The sequence below is a fragment of the Megachile rotundata genome, chromosome 16, assembly GCF_050947335.1.
Source record: "Megachile rotundata isolate GNS110a chromosome 16, iyMegRotu1, whole genome shotgun sequence".
NCBI classification, from domain to species: domain Eukaryota; kingdom Metazoa; phylum Arthropoda; class Insecta; order Hymenoptera; family Megachilidae; genus Megachile; species Megachile rotundata.
This window is the reverse complement of record NC_134998.1, coordinates 13,267,707-13,292,341: the sequence shown is the minus strand read 5'-3', so window position 1 is coordinate 13,292,341 and position 24,635 is coordinate 13,267,707. Positions and strand designations below refer to the sequence as shown.

Sequence of the window (24,635 nt, the reverse complement as noted above, 5' to 3'; positions counted from 1 at the left end):
TCATGTTGAAGTTGAAGTTACTGTAAATAGAGTGAGTAGGTTATAACTCACGTGTTCAGTTTAAAAAGTTTAAGTACCTTCTGTGTTTTATATCGTAATAAGAAATGTACGAATGTTTATGTTTTATTTAAGTGATTTTATAGCAATTCCTAAATAGGATATTTACGATACAATGGGACGAAAAGCCAAATTTGATGGAAAAGTGGTTCCAAAAGGTCCTGGAAGAAAAGCAAAGAAACAGAAAGATCCAACATTTCCAAAAGGAGTAGTAGGTAATAAAAACTGCAATTTTGTTTACACATAACTTGTGTTTATTTTTTTTCATATAATATTTCATATATTAACCATATAATTCTCTGTTATAGTAAAAGAAGAAAAAGCCTTAAGTCATAGACAAAGGCAACGTGCAAGAAAACGATTGTTAAAAAATCAAAATTTGAAAAAGTTACAGAAGAAAAATGAGGAAACAGAGGATACAATAAATAAAAATGTAAGCTTTTTCGTTTAATGATAAAATTTTCTATATTAATTTTACTGACAAATATTTCTATATTAAATTAGAACATTAAGGATAACGTTAAAAAGTTAAAGAAAAAGAAGAAATCTGAAAATGTAGTATCATTTACAAGTGACAATGAAAATGATGAAAATGAAGAAATGCAATTTGACAATGATAGTAACATATCTGAAAATGAAACAGAAATTAAAAGGTCAAAAAGTAAAAAAATTAAATTAATGGACAGTGATATGGAAGATGAAAGCGATGCTGCTGAAGATAATGAAGAATACAATAGCAGTGATGAATCAAACGAAGATGAAGAAATGGATTTGGATGAGGAGGAAGCAGAAAAGAACAGTGAAAGTGATAATGATGATTTACTTCCGATAGAGAAAGCAAATAAGAGACTAAAAAAGAAACAAGAGAAAGAACAGTAAGCAATATTCAACATTAAATTAAATATAATGTTTTAACTCTAATTTGATTTTATTTCTTTCATTAGAAAATTAGCAGAGGAAGAAATGAATGATATGATGTCACAAGAGTTTATATTTCATTTTCCCACTGAAGAAGATGCAGATGTTACCAATCTTAAAGATGTACAACAACGTATAAAAGATGTTGTTATGATATTGTCTGACTTTAAAAGATTGCGTGATATCAATAGGTATGCTTCTTTAAATTGAAAAATGGTTTCACAAAATGATTTTATAAAAATTATATCCCTCTGTTTTAGATCTCGTTCAGAATATATGGATCTACTGAAAAAAGATTTATGTACCTATTATAGCTATAATAATTTCTTAATGCAGAAGTTGATGCAAATATTTCCGTTAGATGAATTGCTAGAGTTTTTGGAAGCAAGTGAAATTCAAAGACCTATGACAATACGAACGAATACATTGAAAACACGCCGCCGCGACTTAGCCGAAGTATTGATTGAACAAAATATAAAATATATTATACTTAACTTTTACATCATAAAATAATATTTCATTAATATTTCAGGCTTTAATTAACAGAGGAGTCAATTTAGATCCTATAGGAAAATGGACAAAAGTTGGATTAGTAGTCTACTCTTCGCAAGTTCCAATGGGTGCAACACCAGAATACTTAGCTGGACATTATATTCTACAAGGCGCATCTAGCTTTTTACCTGTTATGGCTTTAGAGCCCAAAGAAAATGAAAGGATTCTTGATATGTGTGCTGCGCCTGGTGGAAAATCGTCACATATAGCAGCACTTATGAAAAATACGGGTGTACTTTTTTCAAACGATGTAAATGCAGAAAGAATAAAAGCCGTTGTAGGCAATTTCCATAGACTCGGCATTGTAAATTCTGTAGTTTGTACTTATGATGGACGAAAGTTACCATCGGTATGTGTACGATATACAAATGTACTCCATTTCAGTATAAGTATATTAATTAAATCACATTCATTTCAGGTTATTAAAGGATTCGATAGAGTTTTATTAGATGCACCGTGTACTGGTACTGGAGTAGTTTCAAAAGATCCCAGCGTTAAAACGAATAAGGACGAAGTGGATATACAACGCTGTTGTACATTGCAAAGAGAATTACTGTTAGCAGCTATAGATTGTGCTAATGCGCGTTCAGAATCTGGTGGAATTATTGTTTATTCTACGTGTTCAATTCTTCCAGAAGAAAACGAATGGGTTATTGATTATGCCCTTAAAAAGCGCGACGTTAAATTAGTACCTACTGGTTTAGAATTTGGTACTGAAGGTTTTACAAGTTACAGGCAATACAGGTTTCATCCTTCGTTAAAATTAACAAAACGATTTTATCCACATGTACATAATATGGATGGATTTTTTGTAGCAAAATTAAAAAAATTTTCTAATATTATCCATAAAAAGAAAGATGCGGAAGAAGATTCGGTCGATTGAAATTATTAATATTTTTATAATAATTATAATATTTAAAAAAAAACATGATTTAAACAATTTAAATATATTAAAAATATGTAGTGTATATGTACAGAATTTATACTTTACATTAAATTTTATATATAAATTATATAATCTTTTGCACTTACAGCATATTATTTTCTATAATTTTAATATATGTTGTACATGATGAAAATAATAAACAGTTCAATCGTTGTATAAAATAGTCGCTCAACATTTATAACTAATACATTTATGAGATACGTGATTTTTCATTTGATTCATAAATATTTCCTTTATTAATGGAAAAATATGCTTTTTAATTGTTTCTCACAAAGTCTTTTTACTTCATCTGAAATAGATGTTATTTGTGCATATAGTTCCTAAATTGTAAATCAGTTGGTAACAAAAAATAGTTGTAAATTATACATACCTTCTATTTCAATAATGCTTGCACTTTTTTGTTGAATAACTACAAAGAATTCTCTCAAGTTTGCTAATTTTCCAATAACCCAATAATCACTCATAGTTTTTATAACTATTTCACCGGCTTCTTTCAACCTAAAATAAAAAAAAATGTACATTTAAATAAAGAATAAAAAGACAAAGAAATCGTTGTCGGATATATTTGCTTACTTATTTGTGTCGCTATATATGTCAGTGATAACTCTCAATACTTCAGGTGTAGTGAGTACGTTAGAACATCGCCTATTATCGAGATGTATCGTACTTTTATATGCTAGATTTAGTTTATTAAAATACAAATATTTCGTACAAGATTCTGGAGTGACTGTAACATGTTTAGCACACTGTTCTGCAACTGAACTGACAAGTGTAGTCAATTGTGGACCAAGAAAACTATCCAGACTTTTAAAAAAATCTATTAATAAACTGGTTTTACCTGTTAAATAAATACTTCAACTTTATATGTTTTCAATATAGTGAAATTAACAGTGATTTAACCATCAACAACAAAATAAGTACTTACTGTCAACGAAAAGACAAATTGTGGCACTTAGTGCTCTGTAAACTACTAAGTACAAAGAGACAGGTTTTGTGGAATAATTTATAAACACTTTAGGAGATTTTCCGATTAAACTTGGTTCATTAATACTAGATGGACCAGTAACAAATCTATTAAATTTATGTAATTAATATGTATTATGTTTATCACACACACACATGTATATAATATATAAATAAAATATTGTATATATACGGACTTTCCATAGTGTGAAGTTGTAAATGGTGAGGGTGAATTTCTGGGCATTGAACCTCCATGTAATTCTTTCTCAAGATGAGCTGGTAGAAGTGTACTTACTAAATAATTATAAACAACTTGCATATCTTCAGGTTCTAAACCACTCCTAAATAATAATATAAAGTTATTTATCTAATTACTATATAGCATGTTAATATAATAACTACAACTTTACTAACCATACAACTTGATCATTATAAAGGAATGCTGTATATTTTACTTGAGAAAACATAGCTTCTACAAGATTCATAAAGCATTGAACCCTTAAAAATGTTATTTTATCAAGAGGTAAAAATTGTAATCCTTGGAAAACATCCAAAATATCACTGTTATTTAACTTTAGAGATAATAAATACTGTGAAAAATATGTAAGATAACGTAATGTTATAACGTAAGATAACATAAGAATGAACATGTTAAGAAAATTTATAATTTACGTTTTAAGAAATATACATATAATTACCCTAGAATAAAAATGTTCAAGTGTATGTTTTAATAATGTTATACCTCCACATTCAGGCTCATTAATAATAGTGTCAAAAGAACCCATGAATAATCTGAACATAACATATGCTTGTTTTAATATTGATTGACAAATGCTACTAGAAACTTCATCATTTTGATATTCTACATATCTGACACCATCTTTTTCTTTACATATATATGGTACTCCAACAATCTATAAATAATTAGAAATTTATTAAATTCTATTAAATGTTTATTCTTTTAAAGAATCTCAAGATTATTTGAGTATTATGTTTGTTAGTTTAATTGCAATAATAAGCTTACCATTACCATCCAAAAATTTGGTTCTGGTTGATAATATATTTGACGAGTTTTGTGTGTGTGACAATAGTCACAGGGTTGTCCAGGATTAAAAGACCTAATGATTTAAATAGATCAACATAATATTGCAACTTAAACACAAATATTTAGTAAATGGTTTTATAAAAATTTTATATAACTAAACATACTGTGCAAATTTAATAATTGCTTCACTAAGTCCTATGTTCTTAATTTGAACATCTAAATCTCTTTCAGGATAATAATAAAGAATTTTCTTTTCCTCCTGTAGATAAAGATATATAATTTATTAATATCATACATTGTATAAATTTTGAGGCACTTACTTCTCCTTCTTTTTTTGCATATGTTCCATTAAATATATAAAAATGTTCTAATGTAACCTCTGTTTTTGATGACATTTCGCTAAATAGTTTAAACAAACAATGTCTTATCTTCTCTCACATAAGGTAAAAATTATGACAGAATAATTAGTCAACCGGCTCACGTATTCGAGTTTATTCTTACTCCAACATTTCAATTAACAAATGAAAAATAACCTCGCTCCTAAAGTTTAATAAACTATTTTGAAATCTTGACAGATATTTAGATGGCAGCACACTACTGCCATCTGATTAAACATTAATTTGAACTGTGAAAATTAAAATTAATTTTGTATTATAAATAAAGATTCATTATTTGGAATGATTGAAAGTATATAATTTTGTATGATGTACAACAAGTTCTCTCGAAATATTGACGCTATTAATCGAGCAGTCATACTTCTTTAAAAAATGTAGTAACTGTAAATAAATTGGAATATAAGCTTTATACAGTATGTGTAAAATATATGTTAATCAAAATATTATTAACAGTAAAATACACATTATTGAAGTATATTTTTGTTTTTAACGTCGCAAATAGGAAAGGTCAGTAATTGATGTACATGAACAATTAAAAATAACATGTATGTATCAACAATAGTTATGAATATGCAGTTAATATAAATTTGTATTTTTACGTAAGTGTTTTTAAATTTTTATGAATACTACTAATTACGTAAGTTTTCATGAATACAAAAAGGCCACGAAATCATTATCGATAACGACGCAAAATCGAGATTCACGTCGTTCGACTGCGACAAGTTCATGTATTACGTGTACAAAACTGAACATAACAATTTTGTCGTGATGTGGTTAGTGATTAAATGTAGATAACGCATAGTAACGAACAACATGTGATGATAAATAACAAAACCGACGAATCTGGAAAAAATATTGGTCTTTAGGTGTACAGAAGATCATAACAATACACCAATGGCCTATCAAACTTTCCGGCAGGAGTACATGCAAATACCTGTGGTGACACGAGCTTATACAACAGCTTGTGTCATCACAACTCTTGCAGTGGTTTGTAAAATACCCTTCTCATGGTATTGTTCCACGTGTATAAAATCTTATCCGCAAAAGTTAACCACAAGGTTATTTTTATTTTTCAATTCTAGCAATTAGATTTGGTGTCTCCATTTCGATTGTATTTTAATCCTACATTAATAATTGAACAATATCAGGTAAACAAATATTAAATCTTATAATAAATTATTAAACAGCAAGCCTTAGTTTGATTTAATACTTATTACTGTAATGTACGTTTTTTTAGCTATGGAGATTAATAACAACATTTCTATTTTTTGGAAACATGGGTTTCAATTTCCTTTTCAACATGATCTTTACATATCGATATTGTCGAATGTTGGAAGAAGGATCATTTCGCAGAAGAACAGCTGATTTTGTAATGATGTTCATTTTTGGGGGCATATGTATGATTGTATCCTTTTAATGTTTTTTTAATACTTTTTTTGTATTAATTGCAAATATTCAATATACCTTCTTAAACACAAGAATTCTGAACTTACTATAGACATTTGCATTTTTTGTTAATTTGTTATTTTTGGGCCATGCATTTACAATTATGTTAGTCTATGTTTGGTCACGAAGAAATCCATTTGTCAGACTAAACTTTTTTGGACTTCTAAACTTTCAAGTAAGTTGTTTCCATGTTCTTTTACATTGTGCGAGTATGATAAATTGTATTCAAATATGTTTTATTATGTAGGCACCATATTTACCTTGGGTACTTCTTGGGTTTTCTGTTCTTCTTGGCAATACAATATGGGTTGATCTTGTTGGTATGGCCATAGGACATATGTATTATTTTATAGAAGATGTATTTCCACGTTTAAGAGGAGGTTTTCGTATTCTTAAGACTCCACAAATACTGTAAGTTATTTCAATGAAGAAATAATGAACTATATGCCATAATAACAAATTTTTCATGTATTTTCTATTCACAGTAAGACTTTATTTGACGCACATCCAGAAGATCCAGATTATACTCCACCACCCGAAGATCGGCCTGGTGGATTTAATTGGGGACAAGAAGCCAATGTGCAATAATTCTAAATCTGAGGTTCTGCTTCCAAAACATCTACCAATTGGCATATCAAGTAAACATTTACATTGCAACATGTGCAATGCTGGTCCTTGATTTTCCCAGTTACTGACAACAGTACTATACGATCAAAGTCCATGATATTCTGCATCATCTTACAAGGAACTTATAAAAAGATAAGACTTCCAACTTTAACAGGGGTTACAATTTTTCATGCAAAAAACTTTGGTATTATGCAAAGTAGTTACATGTTTTTCAGTATATTGTATAAGTGACATACCACTAATTATAAATGAAAATAGTACTTCTTAAAAATCGAATATTGTGATACATTGTTAATATTCACAATTTTTTAGAAAAGAATACAAAAATTGTTTCGTACTAAAAACGTAATTGTTAAAACAAAGAAAATGTTTTGAAATATTCGTTTGTATTTATTTTCAGAAATTGTAATGCATATAATTTAAAAAACTTCTATGAAGTACAAAATTTAAAATATACACATAAAAGTAATTTAAATTGTCTTATTACACGTTTCCTTCATAAAGTTTCATTATAACATCGTGTTTCATTCGGTACCTAGTTTTAACTAAACACAAATAATGTTGTGATTTTTACATTTCTGAATTGATCATAAAATAAAAAGTACTATTTTTGCTGTCTATAAAAATATAAAATTGAAGCCCCTAATTTCAAAAGATTTTACTATAAGAATTTCGTACAGTTGAGTGATGTAAATATTTCTATTTATTCTTAGATTTTTTAGTTACATAATAATACGTTTTATACCACGCTTAAAAATGCGTAATATTGTAAATAGTAGAATACATCACAGTTATGTTTTTATGGGCATTTTTTGATAAAAGTAATATTACAAAATACATCTATAAGCTTAAGGAATTTAGAGAACGTTTAATGAAATATAGAACGGTATTTTCTGTCCTTTTTACATATGTAGTTCCTGAGTATGAATTAGAATCGAAAATTAACGCGTTACGAGACGTACCAGGTTGATACAAAATATTTCAAAATGAATATACTTAATTTAGCGCATTGTTTGTAAGCACAATAAAGTTTTTTTTTTTAAGTTTCTTATCAATATTATGATGAGTATCATTTTTAGATTTACGTATAATAGGATTTATCTCAAACGTTTGTTAACTTTAGGATATCATGTTATATATTGTACTGTGATGTATTCACTTTATTGATCAAATGATTGCATTCTATCATATACTAGATCAATATATTTGTTGAACTTACTGCGACAAAGTGTATGTCAGGAAAAAGCCAAAGCATTATAAAAAAAATTTCAATTGATTGACTATTTATGACTTACTAGATATTAGTTAAAACTGTTAGGAATTTCCAAATATAAGTTGTGCTCTTTTGAAAAACTATGATTATTTACAAGATAATGACAATACCGAACATGCTTATTTTTATTTGAAAGATGTTGTATTTTAATTACATCTTGGAACTCACATTATACATTTTCTATCATAATTTTTATTATCGATTAACCGTTAATCAATGTGTTTCTTCGGAAGGACATAGATTATATAAGGATCTTCTGCAATTTTAACTACATTTTAATCCAAGTCGTTAAAGCCTTAAGAATTTAATCGGATAATAGTCGTTTTGTAAATATTAGATAAAAATGTTATTTATATGAACACGCAATGGAATAAAACGGTTTGATTTAATTTAATATTATTGCTATATAAATTACGTATTTTTTTTCCATAAAGGGTTTAATGCATTTATTTAATTTCGGATCAAGTTTTGGACATATTTTGCAATTAGTCACAAATGTTTATATCTATACTAGTTTGTTGAGTGTGCAATATAAACAGATAACGTTTTTTACTTATAAAGCATTACAGTGTTGTATGTATAATTATGTATGTTACTGTGGCATATGAAAGATATCCTGACTGTTAGTAACGAGGACCTACTTATTTGAACGTATTTCGACAGAAAATTTGTCTCCATATAATCTAATAGCAGACAAAATAATCTACTCTGTTTTAATTGTTTATTTTTTCACGATGGTTACTTAAAGAAAAAAAAATTAATCATGGTACAGAATGATTTACAAAACCATTTATTTAAATAGCAAATGATTATCATAACGGGATATAATGATGTAAAACTAGGTACACATACGCAATGACATGGACTATAATACAATGATCAAGGTTCTATTGTACATACTTTATTATATTGCCACCGTCGCTAAAAGCACTGTAATGTCATCTGGTTTACCGCCTGGAAAATACAAAATTAAAGCGTTGATGTAAATGAATATTACAATTTGTTTGAGTTATTCGTAAAATGAAGTAGTTATTCTGTTTTAAAGAATCAGTTATAAGATCTATTCCATGATTTTGTTTCTTCTTTTCATTACTTTTTCTTTTTGACACTGTTCATACCTCTCATACTTGAAACAAATAAATCAAGGGGCTATGTTAACAATATTTGTAAAATGTATACTATAAATAAATGGAATATATTTTTTATTATAAACTGTGTATATTGTAAATAAAAAGAATCAAAATGTCGACTGATTTTTGACGCGACGGTAAATATAAGCGAAACCGATACAAATCATTTGATTCCGAATTTTAAGAATTTTAAGAAAGAGTTATTTACTTACCTATAGTGTCAATTCCATTCTCTCTAGCACTCTGGGCAAACGGAGACATAAATGCGCCGTCAAATGCTAAACTACGAGCCATCCACGCTATCGAGTTAGCGACACCTTGTATCTTGGTAGGATCTCTTTCCCCTTGAATTTTACGCATTTCAGTAATAAGTAATTGATCAGGCACATTATCAAAAACTCCATCCGTTGCTAGAAGAATTACATCGCCGTCTTCAACTCCAAAACTCGAGGTATCCGCAGATTCTGGGCTAGAGTCACATCAGGGATATAACATCAATGAGATATTTTGTGTAATTTATGAAATGTTCATCATTTAATCATTTTTGTTTATACAAAACATAATACCTGTCGCGAAGTACCAGACCAGAATGTCCTGGAGGTGGAAGAGACAATTGAAATGGAGTATTAAAGTAATGTTGTTGTTCGGAAGAACGATGTACTACTTCTCCTTTCCTTACAACTACAAAACCGCTATCACCGATATTAGCTGCATAAATGCTACTCGTCTCTTTATTAAGGACTATAACACACGCAGTACTGCTACCTGCAACAATCGTACAATTAATTTGTTTCTTTTACATTAAAAAGTTCTCAAAGATTCATAAAGCTACAAACAATAGACTGTTTCTTATACCTAATATGGGTTGTTTATTTTCTAATAATTCATAGTAACTATTTGCTAATAATCTAGCGGGTTCTGAAGGTGTGAACCTGCCCATGGAGACCAGTCTTTCACAAGTTCTCATTAAAAAGCTAGAAAATTCTCCTGGATCTATACCGTAATGTCGCCATCCACCCACACCATCAGCTACACCTAAAGAATAAGAAAAAAAAAACATTGATTCGTCTAATAGAAAAACTGCTTTGTGTTTTTCATAATCACATTTCACAATTAGTTGATCAGAAATTCTTTGAATGCAAACTGATCTCGTGAAGAGGATGAAAGATACGGGATGTCCGATTTTCACGAATCTCGCTTATTATCAGTCATATGTAAATGCACCGAGATAAGCTCGACGATCTTTTGTCGACTCAAGTAGACTGACATTACCTATTACTTCAACAGTCTTGAATTTGGCACTGAACCAAGCGTCATCACCAAACTGTCCTTTACGCATACGTCCTCGTGCAAAATCTTTGGGAAAACCACATACAGCCGAAATGAAGGATGCTTCACGACGTTTATTCACATTGGGATCGGCACATGCCGTATAATTTGATATACCACTCCATATCGCCCGAGACAGCAATCTCCCGGTCCAATAAATGGACTGCATCGTACGGTGAGGCTCAGACTTCGATGACGTACATCTTTAATAACTAAACGAAGAATCTTCATGAATCGTGCAGTTAATTCACAAACGTATCAGTGGCATGTTTCGTTGTTTCCGTCCGAAATACATGTAACGTCGATGAATTCCGTTGATTGTTTTTTTCGTACTGCTTATCATCGACCGCAACGTCTTCGAATTTTGACTCACAATCAAGCAAACGAAGATAGATGATCGTAATCCCAACTGAATTTTATCTCCAGCTACGATGCAACTCGAGAAAGTATTACCTCTGTTAGTGTTACTAATGAATCGACTCCAACACCATTCACATTGCACCTACATAACCATTCGTTCTGCGTTTACTAACTTCAGAGCAGTATCTCGTTGGGGGAAATTCGATTATTGAAACAGACATAGTGATGTATCGTTAAAATTTATCGTCATCGCAAAAAATTAGTGGCTAACAATGTTCTAAGATACATTGAAACAAATTTTCCAAGCTTACGATGTAAGTACGATATAAAAGTAATTTATCAAATGGATAAGAATGGAAATACTGTTTTTATTTTTACTTTAAAATATACTATTAGGACGAAAATATGAATATTTTGTAAACTATACAGGGTACATGGTTCGAGTTGTAATCGTTAGATAAATGGAATCGGTATCACGAAGGCTATGAAGTTTGTTGTATACGTCGAAGAACGCCACCTGGGATTATTAAACAACTATAGCAGGTTTAAACTTTGGTACGAAACTTTGGACGCAGAGTTTGATGGAGAGTGCAGTTGCAATCGAAGGTAAGTTAAAAATGATATGTATAAGGTTTTGAAGGAAACTGGTAGTTAGGTTTGATTTTAAACGAACGAACATGGGAAGAAAAGGTAAAAGAGAAAACGCATTATATATAAGTAATTAAGTATGATATATAAATAATATCGGGGGATGTAAGGTTTAAAGGAGAGTCAGTTTGATCGATATGCGCGATCGGGGTTAGAACGGCTTGATAAGGATTTGGCGCGCTTTGAACGTGTGTCGTATCGAATGCGCGATGTATCGAACATGTCGTTGCGTCATAGTACTCTCGAATCGATGCGAGACTCTTTGAAACGTAGCGCGGGATTATTCGAGTATCGTGAGGAAGCGCGTTACTTTGGGAATATAGAAATAACAGACACTCGTTTCTTTGAGTAAATCGCTTTACTAATGTTTATTAATAAACATTTCATATAGATTATTTTAATTCATTATAATTTAATACCTGTTTGCTGTTGTTCTTGTTGTTCTTGATGTTGCGATCAATAGTTTATCGTTATTTACACTATTCAGTATAAAATGCGAGTTCAAGATTAAATCACACCACTATGTTTTATGGACACTATCTGTCATCGATTAATAATTATCAATGCTTGTACTCAGGAAAATGCGAAGGGGGCAATAGGGCAGTATTTTCGTTATCACTAGTGTTGTTGGTATTTAATTCTTTAGGGGAACCATTATTTATGTTACAATCTAGACTAAAGTTATCGTCTAGTGGGCATTTGTTAATATTAGGCAAGTGATTAACATCGATTCCACGAACGTCGGGGAGCTTTTGTTTTTGGTGGGATTGAGCATTTTCAGTCTCGTCGTTATCGAGACCGTTGTCAGTGTGGAGCGGGGATGGATAATAGCCGCGCTGCTGTATTGGCAGTTGTTCCACCGGCAGTTGGTGTTGTTGTTGATGTTGATGCTGTTGTTGCGACGACTGCTGCGACTGCTGCTGCTGCTGCTGCTGCTGCTGTGGCTGCGAGTGATGGTGGTGATGGTGCTGTTGTTGCTGCTGCGATCGTTGGCAATTTTCTCGTTGAGAGTGACGGGGTTGCAGCAACGGCACCGCACCACCGGTCATTGCAGGTGGCGGCGGTGGCGGCGGCGGCGGCGGCGGCTGCTGCGGAGGCCGGTGTTGCACTCCGTTCTCACTCGTCCATCGGGCTAGTTGTTGTTGAGCTTGAATAAATGCATCACTAGAAAATAACAAGATTACACGAGCCCATTGGATCTATTCCACGACCACTAATGCTGCATACGCAAATACGCACGCGTCTGACTCGCGGACCAACGTTCCCTTCGGTTTCTCTAGCTTCTCTGATCGTTAGATTTCGTCCCACCCACCCGTTAGCCTCCCTGTTCGGGGTACTTACCTTCTCTAGGCGTACAATTTATCTAGATGCGTGCTGTACGCGTACGCGTTATCCGTTCGTTTTATACCTGTTTTGCTCGCTGCTGAAACTTGATCGAGCGAAAACGATAACGCGTATACGTACCGTATAATCAGTTACGTACACAGAAAGCTTTCTAAACGATTGCGCGCGTGCGAAGCCTTGCAATTGCGGCTACGAACGATTGCTCGTCGAACGTATCATCACACTTTGTACTTTTAATAACAGGGAAGGAAACCTTCAGATAAGGATAAGTGCGGATCGTTCTAGCGCGTCGTAAACCGCAGATGATCGCGTTCCAATACAGATTTTTGCTAAGTAAGTATAAATCGAAACAGAGTCGCTGCTGCTTATTTCCTTCGGTATCTTCGACGAATCGCGCAAGTTTCCACTATTGTCACGGATATGCTAGTACGATCGTTACGCTCGTAACGTTTTTAGCCATTCACGCGCTCTAAAGAGGAAGAAGAACGGCATCGTTAAAACGTGTCCTCGCGTTGTTATGCAGCACATTCACAGCGCATCGCACAAGCAGCTAAAACAGTAGAGTAGCATGCGAAAGTTGATGTGTTGAATTTTGTCGGTTCGTCTTTACTGGTCCGTGGAAACTCGTAACGTATCGCGGTGTTCCTGGTTCAGAGCCGGCTGACTTGCAAACGTTGTCGAAGACAAGGAGTATGCCGAGTCTATTTATATTCCGTTTCGACGTTCGGGATCGAGTAGTTTCTGGTCCTGTTAATCGAACGCGCGACTTCCCTTCCCACCGGACATGCACCGATCCTTATCTGAATACGCGTTCACCAAACTGATAGAATTTTAGGAGCTTGCAATTTTATTTTCTCCCTTCGATTCGAAGCATCGAGCGCAGGGATAACTTCGAACGATCAACAGTGATCGCGGTTCGGGTAACTCGTGGACAGAAGCGAGAACTATCAGGGATTCGCACGGAGGTCTTAAACGAACGTCGAATCGCGCGAAATCACGACGAATCACTACGACGCGTCTGTTTAAAACTACTAAGCCCGTTTCGTATTGAAAGAATCTGCGATACCTTTCGCTATCGGGCGTTTCACCCCTAGTATTTGAGCCTCTGTCAGGGTCGGCAGTTTCATAGATATCCTCCTCCTTGTGCATTTGATGGGAGTGTTGAACGAGCTGATGGGTGCCGTAAGGACTTCGAGACGATGGTTGGCAATATCTACCGTAGGTATCGTCACGGGCGCGGCTACACCTTCTGCTTCTACGTAGGAAATCGTATCAGTGCTTTTGAAATGGTCGTACAGCTAGCCGGGTAACATCGTTTAATCGGTTCGCGCGATATCTCGTTTCGTTCGTTACGTGTCGTCGTCCGAAATTCTGCTAGCTGGCCCGGTAGAACGAAACGAGTTCGTTTCCCGACGGTCCAACGAACCGATAAATGATCCGACGCGACCGTAGCGACCGATCGATTCGGAAAATGACGGAGGGACACGGTATAAACAGACTCTGCATGTGTTCCATCGAGTACGGTTGCGCCTCGACGATGCAAGTCGACTCGCCGAGGTGGTGGGTATCGATAACGCGGCTGGTAGATTTCGCTGCGACGCGACGCAACTACTCTAAACGCTACGATCGTTAACCAGACGCGTGGTTCGCCGATCCGACAGCTGTAATATGCGCAAGTATGGAAGCACAAGATACAAAACGAATTGGCGAGAGAAGAAAATGTAAGCAACGATAACAGTAATAATAAATAGTAGACGTAACAGTGAGTTTGTGCCAGCGTGTAAGATGTTTGATCGAGTAAGTGGAGCGAAGGAAAAATATGAGAGAGAAACGAATCAAGGCCGAACGAATTACAGAGTCCGATAGCCGCGTGTACGCGATCGATCGTTCTGTCTCTAACGCGCGATTAATTTCGCTGATTGTACGTCGACGATCGTCTTGGGAAAACGTTGGAACGCGTCCGAGATTAAACGGGCGGACGACGTACGGCGCGATACGACGCGGTCGCGATCCAAAGCTTTGCCAAAAGACCGACGATCGAGAACGGTAGAAGCGATGAGAACGTCGATAAAAGTAAAACGTAAGCAGGCCGAAGCGCTTGTTTCGCATCAGTTCTTACCCTTGGGACGATTCGCTACAAACGGACGAATCTATTCTGTAGTGACGATCGGCTTCGCTCTCGGACATTCGGATGTCGTCGGAATTGCACCGACTTATGCTCCGAGTCGTGTGACGTTCCAGTTGTTTTATTATGTCTTCGAGGGTGCGTATGCGAATCGTGCTACACGGCGGCATGCTCTCGTCCTCCTCCTCCTCGTCGACCTCCTCGTCCGCTTGGTTCTCCATGTGACCCTGTCTACCGAGCTCCTTGCGATACGACTCCGGGTAACCGCATTCCGTCAAAGGTTTACGCAAAGCCTCGTGGTCGATCAGGTTCGCGTTGACCAGCGGTACTCCCGATAATTCTCGATGACTCTCCGCGTTCCTCAACGCCTCGATGATGCCCTCGTGGTAGCCGTTCAGTCGATCCAACGTGCGCTCCAGCTCGACCACCGTGCCACCTTCGATACCTGTTACGATCGGACGGCTCGGTTTTCTTATCGTTAGCGTTCGATATTTCGCGCCCCTTAACCGCTCTAATGTCGCGTGTCGCGCGCAGAAGGTCGATGCAAACGGCTCGATCGATCGATCCAACGGATCGAAAGATCAACGATTATCGGAAACTTTTCGAGAAATTCGAGCTCGATGCATCTTCCCTTGCCATGGATTCGCGAGTCAACCACCCTCCCACTCGTTTTTACGTCTATCAGTCGTTACAATACCGTGACCAGCGTGTTTCTTTAAAATTCCCTTCTCAGGTTTTGCGGGATTGTTCGGTTGCAGATCAATGAAAGAGACTTCCTCCTCTGCGCCCGTACCTCCGTCTATCTCGTTTATAGCCAGCCTCTTCATCTGCGATTTGTGATCCCTGAAAATGTCGATGCAAAAGATACATTCTTGCTCCGATACCACTAAATAACGTTTCGCGAATATCGTACACTCGACGTTCGTTTCAAAAAAAATTTCTTTTATCAACCCTTTCGTCGTTAACGGCGACATTCGAACCGTATCTTTCTCGGTTGAAACGACAAGACACCGTATCGCGTTAAGCGAAATAGGACGATTACGCTAGTTCGCGAAAAGGTTAATCAAAAGATCATCGAACGAATCACGCTCGTTTCTTCGAAACTATCGTTCGAAGCATTCTTGATCGTCGAGTGCCGAGCGTGATAATTTGCAAAAGCGAACGACGATTTCGCGTACATTTTAATCTTGTTACGGGTTAAGAAAGGTTTATTCTTCTCTTGCAAAAGGGACATTCTACGGATGCGGGTGTTCAAAGAAACGTACGATGCATGCTGGCTGGTATCATCGGGGTTCGACGCGAACGTACTTTGCGTTTTCGTTCGAAAGAAAAATTCGCATGCAAAGGTGCCCAGGGTGAAATAAAATCATGTGCTCAGGGTTACTTCTACTCATGCATTTTGTTCGCGTCTACTTGAGTGGATTGCAGCGTGTGTGTTAGATGTACGATGAAGCATGAAACGTATCGAAATCAAATTGTGAAACGTAACGATACGAGCTAGCGAGAAAAAGGATGAAACGAGAACGAAATATAATGAAATACGTTTGCGAAAAACGAAGTATCGTAGTGTTTGTTAATTCTTCGAACCGAGTTCTGCCCACTTCGAACGTCGCGAACAACTTTGGGCCAAATGCATCGTGCCGTTATGCTAACAGTAAGTTTCGTTGCGACGAAAGACCCGCTGAAACGTCGCAATTGTCGGAGCGAAGTAACGAAAGGAAAGAAAGAATAAAGGAAAACTAGAGAAACGAAAGTGCAAGGTGTTCCATTATCGTCGATGAACGTCGTGTTTCTCCTTGTACCGATTATTTCGCGTTTTGTCGAATACCCGTATTATAAATTGTTACCGCTGCGTTTCCTTTCGACGAGTGCTCTTAAGCGGTGTCACGTTTACGAATTGATTCTCGTTTTATCGCGCCTTACGACGTTCCGTAGATGTGTGTTTCTCCGTGTATGCGTGTCGTGTACGCGTATATGCTCGCGATGCACGCGAAAGATATTCGCCTTCAACAGTTACCGCGTTCCTAGGAGATATCTTTCTTCGTGTCGGCTCTCGTCAAGAGAGAGAGCGAAACGAGGCAGGACAGCGAGGAAAATACTGGAATCGAAAAAAAGAAAAAAAAAAAACGAAGAAAAAGGATAAGTGGATTTTCACGGTAAAGATCCTTCGGTCGTTTTTCGCGAGAAGGCTGGCCTGCTTCGTTGACGGTTGTGTCGGTGTTTCGAGTTTCGAATTCGTCGATCAACTATGGTGACATAACGGCGAGACACATGAGACTTACTTGAGTCTTGGCCCGTCTGCGGTGGTGACGTTATTCGGGTGTCGAAACAGCACGCGCTGGTTCTCGCTGCGGCTAGAAATATACTAATATAGGCATGCCGCGCCTATTTCACGAGTGTTTAACCCTTTGCGGTCAGTTTCAACGAATCGCGTCGATTTGTACGCGCGCGGAATTGAAAGAGAAAAGGAAAAGAAAAGGAACAGTTTCCAAGACGGAGTGACGTACCGACCAGAAAGGGTTAAAAAGCTGTCTAGTATGGCGTCGGTGTTCTCGGCTTCGAGAGAAACGTCGACGAGACGTCTTCGCGTTCCGTCGTTCTCTTTGATCTTTCTCGAGCGGCGACGCGACAATCGAAAAATGAGTTTTAAGCATTCGTTCGGAAAAGAAATTCCTCGAGTGAATTCGTCGCGTAACGGAAAGTATTCCAACTTATTTCTATGCTAAGCTCGATCTCTTTCGAAGCGTGCGATATTAAAGGAATTCTTTGTCGTTTCGAGAAGGCGAGCGGAAACGTATCGAGCAAGATTCCGCGTGTTTCGTCGAACGACGGAGAAGATGACTCGTCGCGAAAGATTATGACGTGTCTACGAGAAAACGCTTATTCGACGAATCGAACGCGAATCGCGTAGGAATCGATGCGCGTCTCTCGAGCGAGAAATCTCGTCGCGGTCGGTCAAATGATTCCGTAGATGTCGCGTGAATGTCGTGTGACATGAATTCGTGTGACGCGAACGTTAATGGAGAACCAATGTACGTATAGTAAGTAGAAGCGATACGTGTCTTTTAGCGATCGTTAATGGATCCTTTTATTTCAAACGCTAATTGCAGGGGTCTTCCCTAGATTGTCTCTTAAAAGCGGTATTTCAAGACCTTTAATTAAAAAGTACGTATATATATGTATAATAAAGTCTTCCTAAAACTTTCTGTCGTCGCTTCAGAATCGTTCGGAATTTTGTTTCTCGGTTCACTGATTCCGCGTAAGTAAGCAGCGTTTTATCTTCGTCAACGGGATAACAGAGAAACGAGAAACAAGTTCGTTTTATCACGAGAATTTTGTAAATCGATCGGACGGATCTAACGTACGCGATCAAGTGTATCTAGCCCTATCGATCGAACGATCGATTATGCTACGAGACGTACGTCATACCTGTAATTAGGCATACTGGCGAACGAGATGATCTTGTTGACGTTGTCCAGGACCGCGTGTTCCGGATGATGATTTTCGCTGTAACCCTTCTGCGGTTGTTTTTTCGCGTACGGTTGATCGTATTTCTGGACGGTGCTCTTCCTTCTGCGAGAAATTCGCCGATTACGAGGATGCGAGGGCCGTGCGAGGTACAACCAGATAAAACTTGTCGAAACTTCGAAGCGCATGCAAGCTACCGGAGGGAGAAAGACTACGAACGGATTTATTCCCCCGTTCGTTCCTTTCGTCGTCCAGAAGGAAACGATCGTTCGGTGACTTTGCGAACGTATCGATCGAATCAAAAGGAATCGTAGTCGACTCCCTTTGAAAGCGTAATCGTGCGCGATGCTTTGCTACGAGTATGCACGGTACGTTCGATTCGAACGCGCGCTCTTCGATAGGTAACCAGTTTCGGATGATCGCGACGTTGATAAATTCGCGAGTAAGAAATTTGAACGATCGTTCGTATAATCGAGACCCACCGTGCGTACGTTTCACTTATCTCCACGGGATGGTCGAAGCTAGCGAAGCTGGTGCGACTACGGGGGTCAATCAGGGAATCGTGTGGGCATGCATTAGAACGAAAAGAGATAACCAGTCGAACGGTACATCCGCAGCTGGTCTTACAGCCACTCGCGTGGGATCGCCCTTCACTGCAGTACCCATCAACCAAACGTGTTACTTAAAATCAAACGATAACGTAGACACAGACAAAAAGTATCTTGATAATCGAGTGAAGCTTTTTCTCGGCAAACACGTGCGTTCCATGGCGGCGAAGATACGCCTTTGTCGTTCAGAAAATACGTATAGGCAAATTTTCTTCTTTCTTTCTCTTTCTTTTTGCAATTTACTCTATATCGCGTTACTAACAGATACGTACGTTGATCGATTTCGTCGCGGGGCGTCGTCGGTGCTCGACGAGCCCGTAGCGTTTCGCGAAATCGATCGAATACCAGTATACGCACGTGTGTTCCGTTTTGCGGCAACGTTCGCTCAAGCTGCTCGTGCATAGTCGTAGCAACGATCAGGTATATACCCTGAAGAGCTGGAAGATCGCTCGTTTCGTCTTTCTCAAACTCTTGAACTCTGACGTCTGTTCGTTGCGACGAGAATCGGTGTTCACCGTGATCGCGTAAGCGAAACCTCGAAGGAAGTTTCTTTGCGAAATATTGCCAGTTATTGCAGCGCAGCGATGCAGCGTGTTTCTTTTTTCTCTTTTTACTTTACAGAGCGCATTACCGATTCAGAGAGCGAGAGTGAGACAGAGATAAGAAAAAAAGTATACGAACGTACAAAAGTGAATATATAGTAAGCCAAGAAAGAAAGAAACAGAGACAGAAAGAAAGAGAGAACGAAATAGAGAAAGAAAGAAAGTAAAGAGACAAATACGGACTCTAAAGATATACATGTAAATATATATGTACGACGCGTGATCGTAAGGAAGAGACATTCGTATATATATGTACATATGTGCATATATATATACATATATAAGCAATAGGAAAAAAAATTGTTCTACGTGTATGTTTCTGCACACTAACCTGAGACAGAGGGAGTAGTTTTTATGTACTACGACTGACCTGTAGCAGAGAGCCATCAGAGCAAATACTATGAAAACACCCCCTACCACCGACATGAGCATAACAACTAAAAATACAGTGTTAGAGCCGTGGTAGTTCTCTGTGACGATCAGACGTGTTAGTTAGTTGGTTATTTAGTTAGTAAGTTAGTTACATCGTTTAGAGTAACGCCGTCGTCGTGGGGTGGGTCGCGTGAACGGAAAAATCGTTTGATATCCAACGTTTGATATCAAGATCATCGAGTAGAGTACCGTTGTTCGGGCAGCGCGTAGTACACGGATGATTTATTTTTCGTATCCGAGCGTCCCACAGCATGCAGACAGACAGAGATGGCAGTGACAGACAGAAACAGACAAGAAACAGAGAAGCCAGAATCAGCACATATACATATACATATGGACGTACTTTCTTTTTTCATGGAACACACCATCGATCGCTCGCCAAACCTCTTCGATACGATCGGTGCGAACCATTTTTTTCGTTTCCTATGTTCTCTTTAAAGTCGCTTCGATAAAAGCCATTGGTTCGATATAACACAGTTAGACTCTGCATTATAGTATAAGAGATATATATACATGTATGTACACAGGGTGTTCGACGACAGCTGGGTCAGCGTTTAAAGTTCGATTCTACGGATCGACGTCGAGAAATCGCGTTCGCGGTTTTGTTTTCTCGTCTAATAATGTTCGAAGAATAAAACCGCGAACATAATTTCGTCAGTCTCGACGTACCTTCGTCTATAAAATCGATCGTTAAAGTCTCTCTCGTCTGTTATCGAACACCCTGTATACCTATATATGTACATATATATGTATATATAACTTTTATTGTTGGTATTTTCGTCGTACCTCGCAACCACTGTCGCAATCCGAGTTATTCGCGTCTCGAATTGCGCGCAATGGTCGATTTTCAGCCGATTTTCATTCGTTTTCGTTCAACGATTCAGTTTGCCTCGAACGGTACGAAAGGACGACGTTTTTTCTTTTCTTTTTTGGTTTCTTGCTAATTAGCCTCGTTCATGCTTTTATTGGGCATACAAGCAGCTGGCACATTGGCGTTACGGTGGATCGTGTATTAGATATCGTACACTCGAAGGGACGAATCGGCGCAGCGTTCGCGTGGTTTGTTCGAACGCCTGAAAAACGGAGAGATCGCGATCGGTTGGAATTGGCGAGATTAGCGAAGGAGCTTTGCTACTCGTCCCTTGGCGCGCGACGACTCTCGAGATATAGATCCGTCTCGCTCGCGCAGCATATGACATAGTCACGATGATCGTGATTATTCAAAACGCGGTACGAGAGCACGAGCACATTCAGAGCACACCATCGAAGAAACACTGGAATATACAGGCTGTCGCGTAACTCTGCTGGTACGGCGAGAAGCGCGCGATGATTCTACTCGAGAAAGTAAACTGGAACCGTCGCGTCGCGTCGCGTCGTGTCGGTTACGTGGCACTCTGTACATATATATATATATATATATGTATATATATGTATGTATGTATGAAATGTACGCATATAATATTCACGTATATATAGATATATATACATAAACGAACATCGAGTAAATAGGCTAAGATGAATCAATATTATGAGAGCAATTGATGGCCGCGTGCGATGCCTCATCATCCAGCTAGCCACGAATTACTTGACAACGACAGACGTTGCTCGAATCCACTGAATAACTTTTATTTTGCTACTGTACCTGTAGCAAATAGCCATTAGCGCAAAACTAATGAAGACCGCTATCACCACAACGAACAGGATTAATACCATCGCTCCGGTGCTAAGAGTGTTGTTAGTTCCCTCTGAAATGACCAATTATTTCGTAATCTACGCGTGTCAGATCGCTCGACGATCCGCGTGTTCGGATCTCGTACGATCCTGTTCCATCGTAATCTTTTCAAGGACTTTTCGCAAAAATCAATCTCTTTTATTCGCGCGACGAACAACATCTCCAAAATATCCCTGAAGAGATCGCGATAAGTATCTCGCTCGAAATCGTCCCCGAAACCCAACGAGACCAAAATTACGCGGTCGCGTGAGCTTTCTCTTCGACAGCACCGAACTTCGATCGCGTAAGCTTGGTCGAAGAAGAAGAAAACACGGCGTTTCGCTCGACAACGATCACGAGAGGAGATTACACGATCATGGCTCGAGGAGAGAGACGATTTTGTCCCCGAAGAGAGGTCGTCGCGAGAAGGTGGTTGAACGCGCGATCGTTCCTTCTTCTTTTTCTTCTCGACGAGAGTCGGGGCTTGGACGGATAGGCGAATCGAAAGTGGGAACGCGGGATGGAATAAGCTTATCTACCCGTCTTATGTATATACATGTATATTATATATGTATGTATGTACGGAGAACGCGACGAATTCGATGTGCACAGCTGTTGGTATGGCCCCAAATAATGAGGCGGTTATCCCGGCGGGGAAGAGGGGACGAATGTTCGTTTCATCGCCAATCAAACGCGTCCAAACGATCGAAAAACGTCTGTCTCGAAAGATTACCGGGCACGGTAAAATTCTTTCGAACGATTCGCACGTGACTTCCGTACGACATAAATGCTTGGATTTTCGATCTCGTGGTCGCGTAACGCGAGAAAAATTGTCACAACCGTACCGTGCCGTGTAATCGGTACGCGTCCTTGGATTTGCGCGTATCACAGATATTATTAATCGCTAAAGTATTCGGTCGCTGAGAAATCGAAGCTCGACGAGTTCGATTTCCCGTTCGTTAACGTTAACGTTTCGATCGGACCGGTTCATAACGAATCACGACTTACCGTAGGGGGTCTCTTTCTTCACCAATTTAGGATCTGAACTATTTTTACCGGCTGATTCGGTGCTAGAGGTGGTGGGCGGGTGAGTCGGTATATCCTGTGCGATGGAACAATCCGACCCGTTCCATCCCGGGTTGCAGTAACATTTGTTCACGTTCGTGCACACCTGTCGACGAGAAAACATGTACTCCAACGTCCAACCTATTAACGAGTATTTCGTTAGTTTTACTTACGCCGTTGCCCGAGCATTCGATGTTGTTGTTATTGCTGGGACATCGTTCTTTGTCTACGAGCGGAAAGCGGCTCGTACATGTCTGGTTCACGCAAATCTGGAACACGAGAATTAAGCTACGTTAGCCGAAAGTGGTTCGCAAACTTTTCCGTCCGTTCTATGCGCCTCGTTTCGCTGAGCCCGACAACGCGTACATAGATCGAAGGTAAACGGCTCCGTTTACTCGCCGCGTCACCGTATACGGCTAAACCGTATACACGGTTGCTCGTCGACTTTGCATAATCCGGTTTACGGCACCGACGCGACGAACCCGGTCGCGTTAACGTAACGTCGAAAAGTGGCTAGCAGTTTCATTTAATTTGCCACGAATACCGAGTTCGGAGGGTCGTGAAACTCACCAAATTGTCGCCGCACGATGTTCCGTCGCGAACCAACCCCATCAGCGGCATCTCCGATCCCTCCACCTTTCCGATCGTCGATCTTCGCGTGCAACGAAAACAAATGTCGTTCAATCGAAATCGTCTCGATCGCGAACGCGAGCGTACACTTACTTGCATTCGTATTCTTTGCCCTTCGTCGAGATGATGGTCCTCGAGTGGTCCATACCGCCGATCACCGGTTGTTTGCTACCCTGTTGGCACTGCAGCGAGCCGCAACGGACGTTTCTGAGGAACGGAAAGAATCAAATGCTGGTGGATCGTCTCGGTTATCGGTCGTACTTTCAACTCGAGTAGTACTCACTCTGGCTCGCATTTGATGTAGTGACCGGAAGCGTCGGTGCCGCAGTGTCCGGTCAACGAACCCTTGGAATTAAACTGTTCGAAGCACTGTTCGTCCGCGGCTATGCCACCGTATCCCCAGATTTGATCGCACTGGAGATTCAACGCCGGGCAAACGCCGTTGAAACAGTAGCCGGCATTGTTCGAGCAAGGATTTCCGTTCTTCTTGTAAACGTCCTCCGGACATTGGCCCGTCTCCCCGGTGCAGACTTCCGGCAGGTCGCATTCGTTCGTCGATTCCCGGCACACTACTCCTTGCTTCAGCAACTACGGTTCGAGAATACCAGCCGATTAATTTTATTATATATACACTAGAATAGATATACGCTCTCGAGTGTTTTACCTTGCAATTGCTGCAGCATGGACCGCTCGCGCACTGCGCCTCCGACGTGAGCTTGCAGGTGATCGGATCGCAGCAAGGGTCCAGTTTCGGGCATTCGTCGATCGAGCCACAGTCGCATTGCTCGCCCTCGTCGATCACCTTGTTTCCGCAGGATCTCCTGGTTTCCAGCTGTCGCGTTGTCGCGCCGGAAACAAAGCAAACGACGGCGTTTAATACGCTAGCCCGTGGAAATTCGCTCGCGACTCAACGAACCGAAACAAGAAAGGAAGTTAAAATCTTCTTCCAGCTCCGTGAATC

General features: G+C 38.6%; 6 protein-coding genes across 26 annotated transcripts in view; 3 read left to right on the top strand and 3 right to left on the bottom strand.

Annotated features, from left to right (window-relative positions):
- Positions 1-24: 24 nt before the first annotated feature.
- LOC100882725 (28S rRNA (cytosine(4447)-C(5))-methyltransferase) lies at positions 25-3,035 on the top strand. Its single transcript, XM_003701100.3, has 7 exons — positions 25-272; positions 366-490; positions 562-932; positions 1,002-1,166; positions 1,236-1,431; positions 1,508-1,876; positions 1,946-3,035. The coding sequence occupies exons 1-7, from the start codon at positions 173-175 to the stop codon at positions 2,408-2,410; spliced, it is 1,791 nt and encodes a 596-aa protein (XP_003701148.2). The 5' UTR covers positions 25-172; the 3' UTR covers positions 2,411-3,035.
- Ccz1 (vacuolar fusion protein CCZ1) lies at positions 2,458-5,304 on the bottom strand. Its single transcript, XM_003701099.3, has 10 exons — positions 4,802-5,304; positions 4,646-4,740; positions 4,461-4,554; positions 4,135-4,350; positions 3,851-4,026; positions 3,634-3,777; positions 3,399-3,544; positions 3,047-3,311; positions 2,844-2,971; positions 2,458-2,762 (listed from the first exon to the last, which is right to left on the bottom strand). Exons 1-10 carry the CDS (start codon positions 4,874-4,876, stop codon positions 2,710-2,712), a joined length of 1,392 nt encoding a protein of 463 aa, XP_003701147.1. The 5' UTR covers positions 4,877-5,304; the 3' UTR covers positions 2,458-2,709.
- A 155-nt stretch (positions 5,305-5,459) lies between these two features.
- On the top strand, positions 5,460-9,434 carry Der-2 (Derlin 2). Of its 2 annotated transcripts, none has more exons than XM_003701098.3 (6): positions 5,460-5,863; positions 5,959-6,024; positions 6,114-6,281; positions 6,375-6,497; positions 6,570-6,733; positions 6,808-9,434. In XM_003701098.3, exons 1-6 carry the CDS (start codon positions 5,771-5,773, stop codon positions 6,908-6,910), a joined length of 717 nt encoding a protein of 238 aa, XP_003701146.1. In that variant the 5' UTR covers positions 5,460-5,770; the 3' UTR covers positions 6,911-9,434. The 2 variants fall into 2 exon arrangements, with proteins under 2 accessions (XP_003701146.1, XP_012135876.1); XM_012280486.2 differs by having other exon boundaries at positions 5,460-5,886.
- On the bottom strand, positions 8,997-11,158 carry LOC100882392 (protein phosphatase PTC7 homolog). The gene is made up of 5 exons (XM_003701097.3): positions 10,625-11,158; positions 10,208-10,387; positions 9,919-10,117; positions 9,565-9,821; positions 8,997-9,176 (listed from the first exon to the last, which is right to left on the bottom strand). The coding sequence occupies exons 1-5, from the start codon at positions 10,848-10,850 to the stop codon at positions 9,127-9,129; spliced, it is 912 nt and encodes a 303-aa protein (XP_003701145.1). The 5' UTR covers positions 10,851-11,158; the 3' UTR covers positions 8,997-9,126.
- Positions 11,159-11,243: 85 nt separating this feature from the next.
- The window catches only part of dila (centrosomal protein dilatory), a 59,957-nt gene continuing 46,565 nt past the window's right edge, over positions 11,244-24,635 (top strand). For both annotated transcript variants that reach the window (XM_076540849.1, XM_076540848.1), the window contains exons 1-2: positions 11,244-11,355; positions 11,471-11,647. Coding sequence is in view for 1 of the 2 variants with exons in the window: in XM_076540848.1 (XP_076396963.1) it covers positions 11,623-11,647 (25 nt within the window). In the remaining variant the exon portion in view is untranslated. The remainder of the gene's footprint in view (positions 11,356-11,470; positions 11,648-24,635) is intronic.
- mmd (disintegrin and metalloproteinase domain-containing protein mind-meld) overlaps positions 12,029-24,635 on the bottom strand; it is a 39,486-nt gene continuing 26,879 nt past the window's right edge. For 8 of the 19 annotated variants that reach the window (XM_076540826.1, XM_076540820.1, XM_076540827.1 and 5 more), the window contains 13 exons: positions 24,339-24,506; positions 23,958-24,262; positions 23,768-23,881; positions 23,615-23,696; positions 23,218-23,313; positions 22,988-23,150; positions 20,168-20,306; positions 18,588-18,731; positions 17,441-17,512; positions 15,856-16,001; positions 15,153-15,603; positions 14,100-14,288; positions 12,029-12,853 (listed from right to left, as the gene is read on the bottom strand). In XM_076540826.1, the coding sequence (XP_076396941.1) occupies positions 12,250-12,853; positions 14,100-14,288; positions 15,153-15,603; positions 15,856-16,001; positions 17,441-17,512; positions 18,588-18,731; positions 20,168-20,306; positions 22,988-23,150; positions 23,218-23,313; positions 23,615-23,696; positions 23,768-23,881; positions 23,958-24,262; positions 24,339-24,506 (2,673 nt within the window). In that variant the 3' untranslated portion in view covers positions 12,029-12,249. Of the gene's footprint in view, positions 12,854-14,099; positions 14,289-15,152; positions 15,604-15,855; positions 16,002-17,440; positions 17,513-18,587; positions 18,732-20,167; positions 20,307-21,910; positions 22,014-22,987; positions 23,151-23,217; positions 23,314-23,614; positions 23,697-23,767; positions 23,882-23,957; positions 24,263-24,338; positions 24,507-24,635 lie in introns of all 19 variants that reach the window. The other 11 variants (XM_076540831.1, XM_076540833.1, XM_076540830.1 and 8 more) reach the window with 10 other exon arrangements.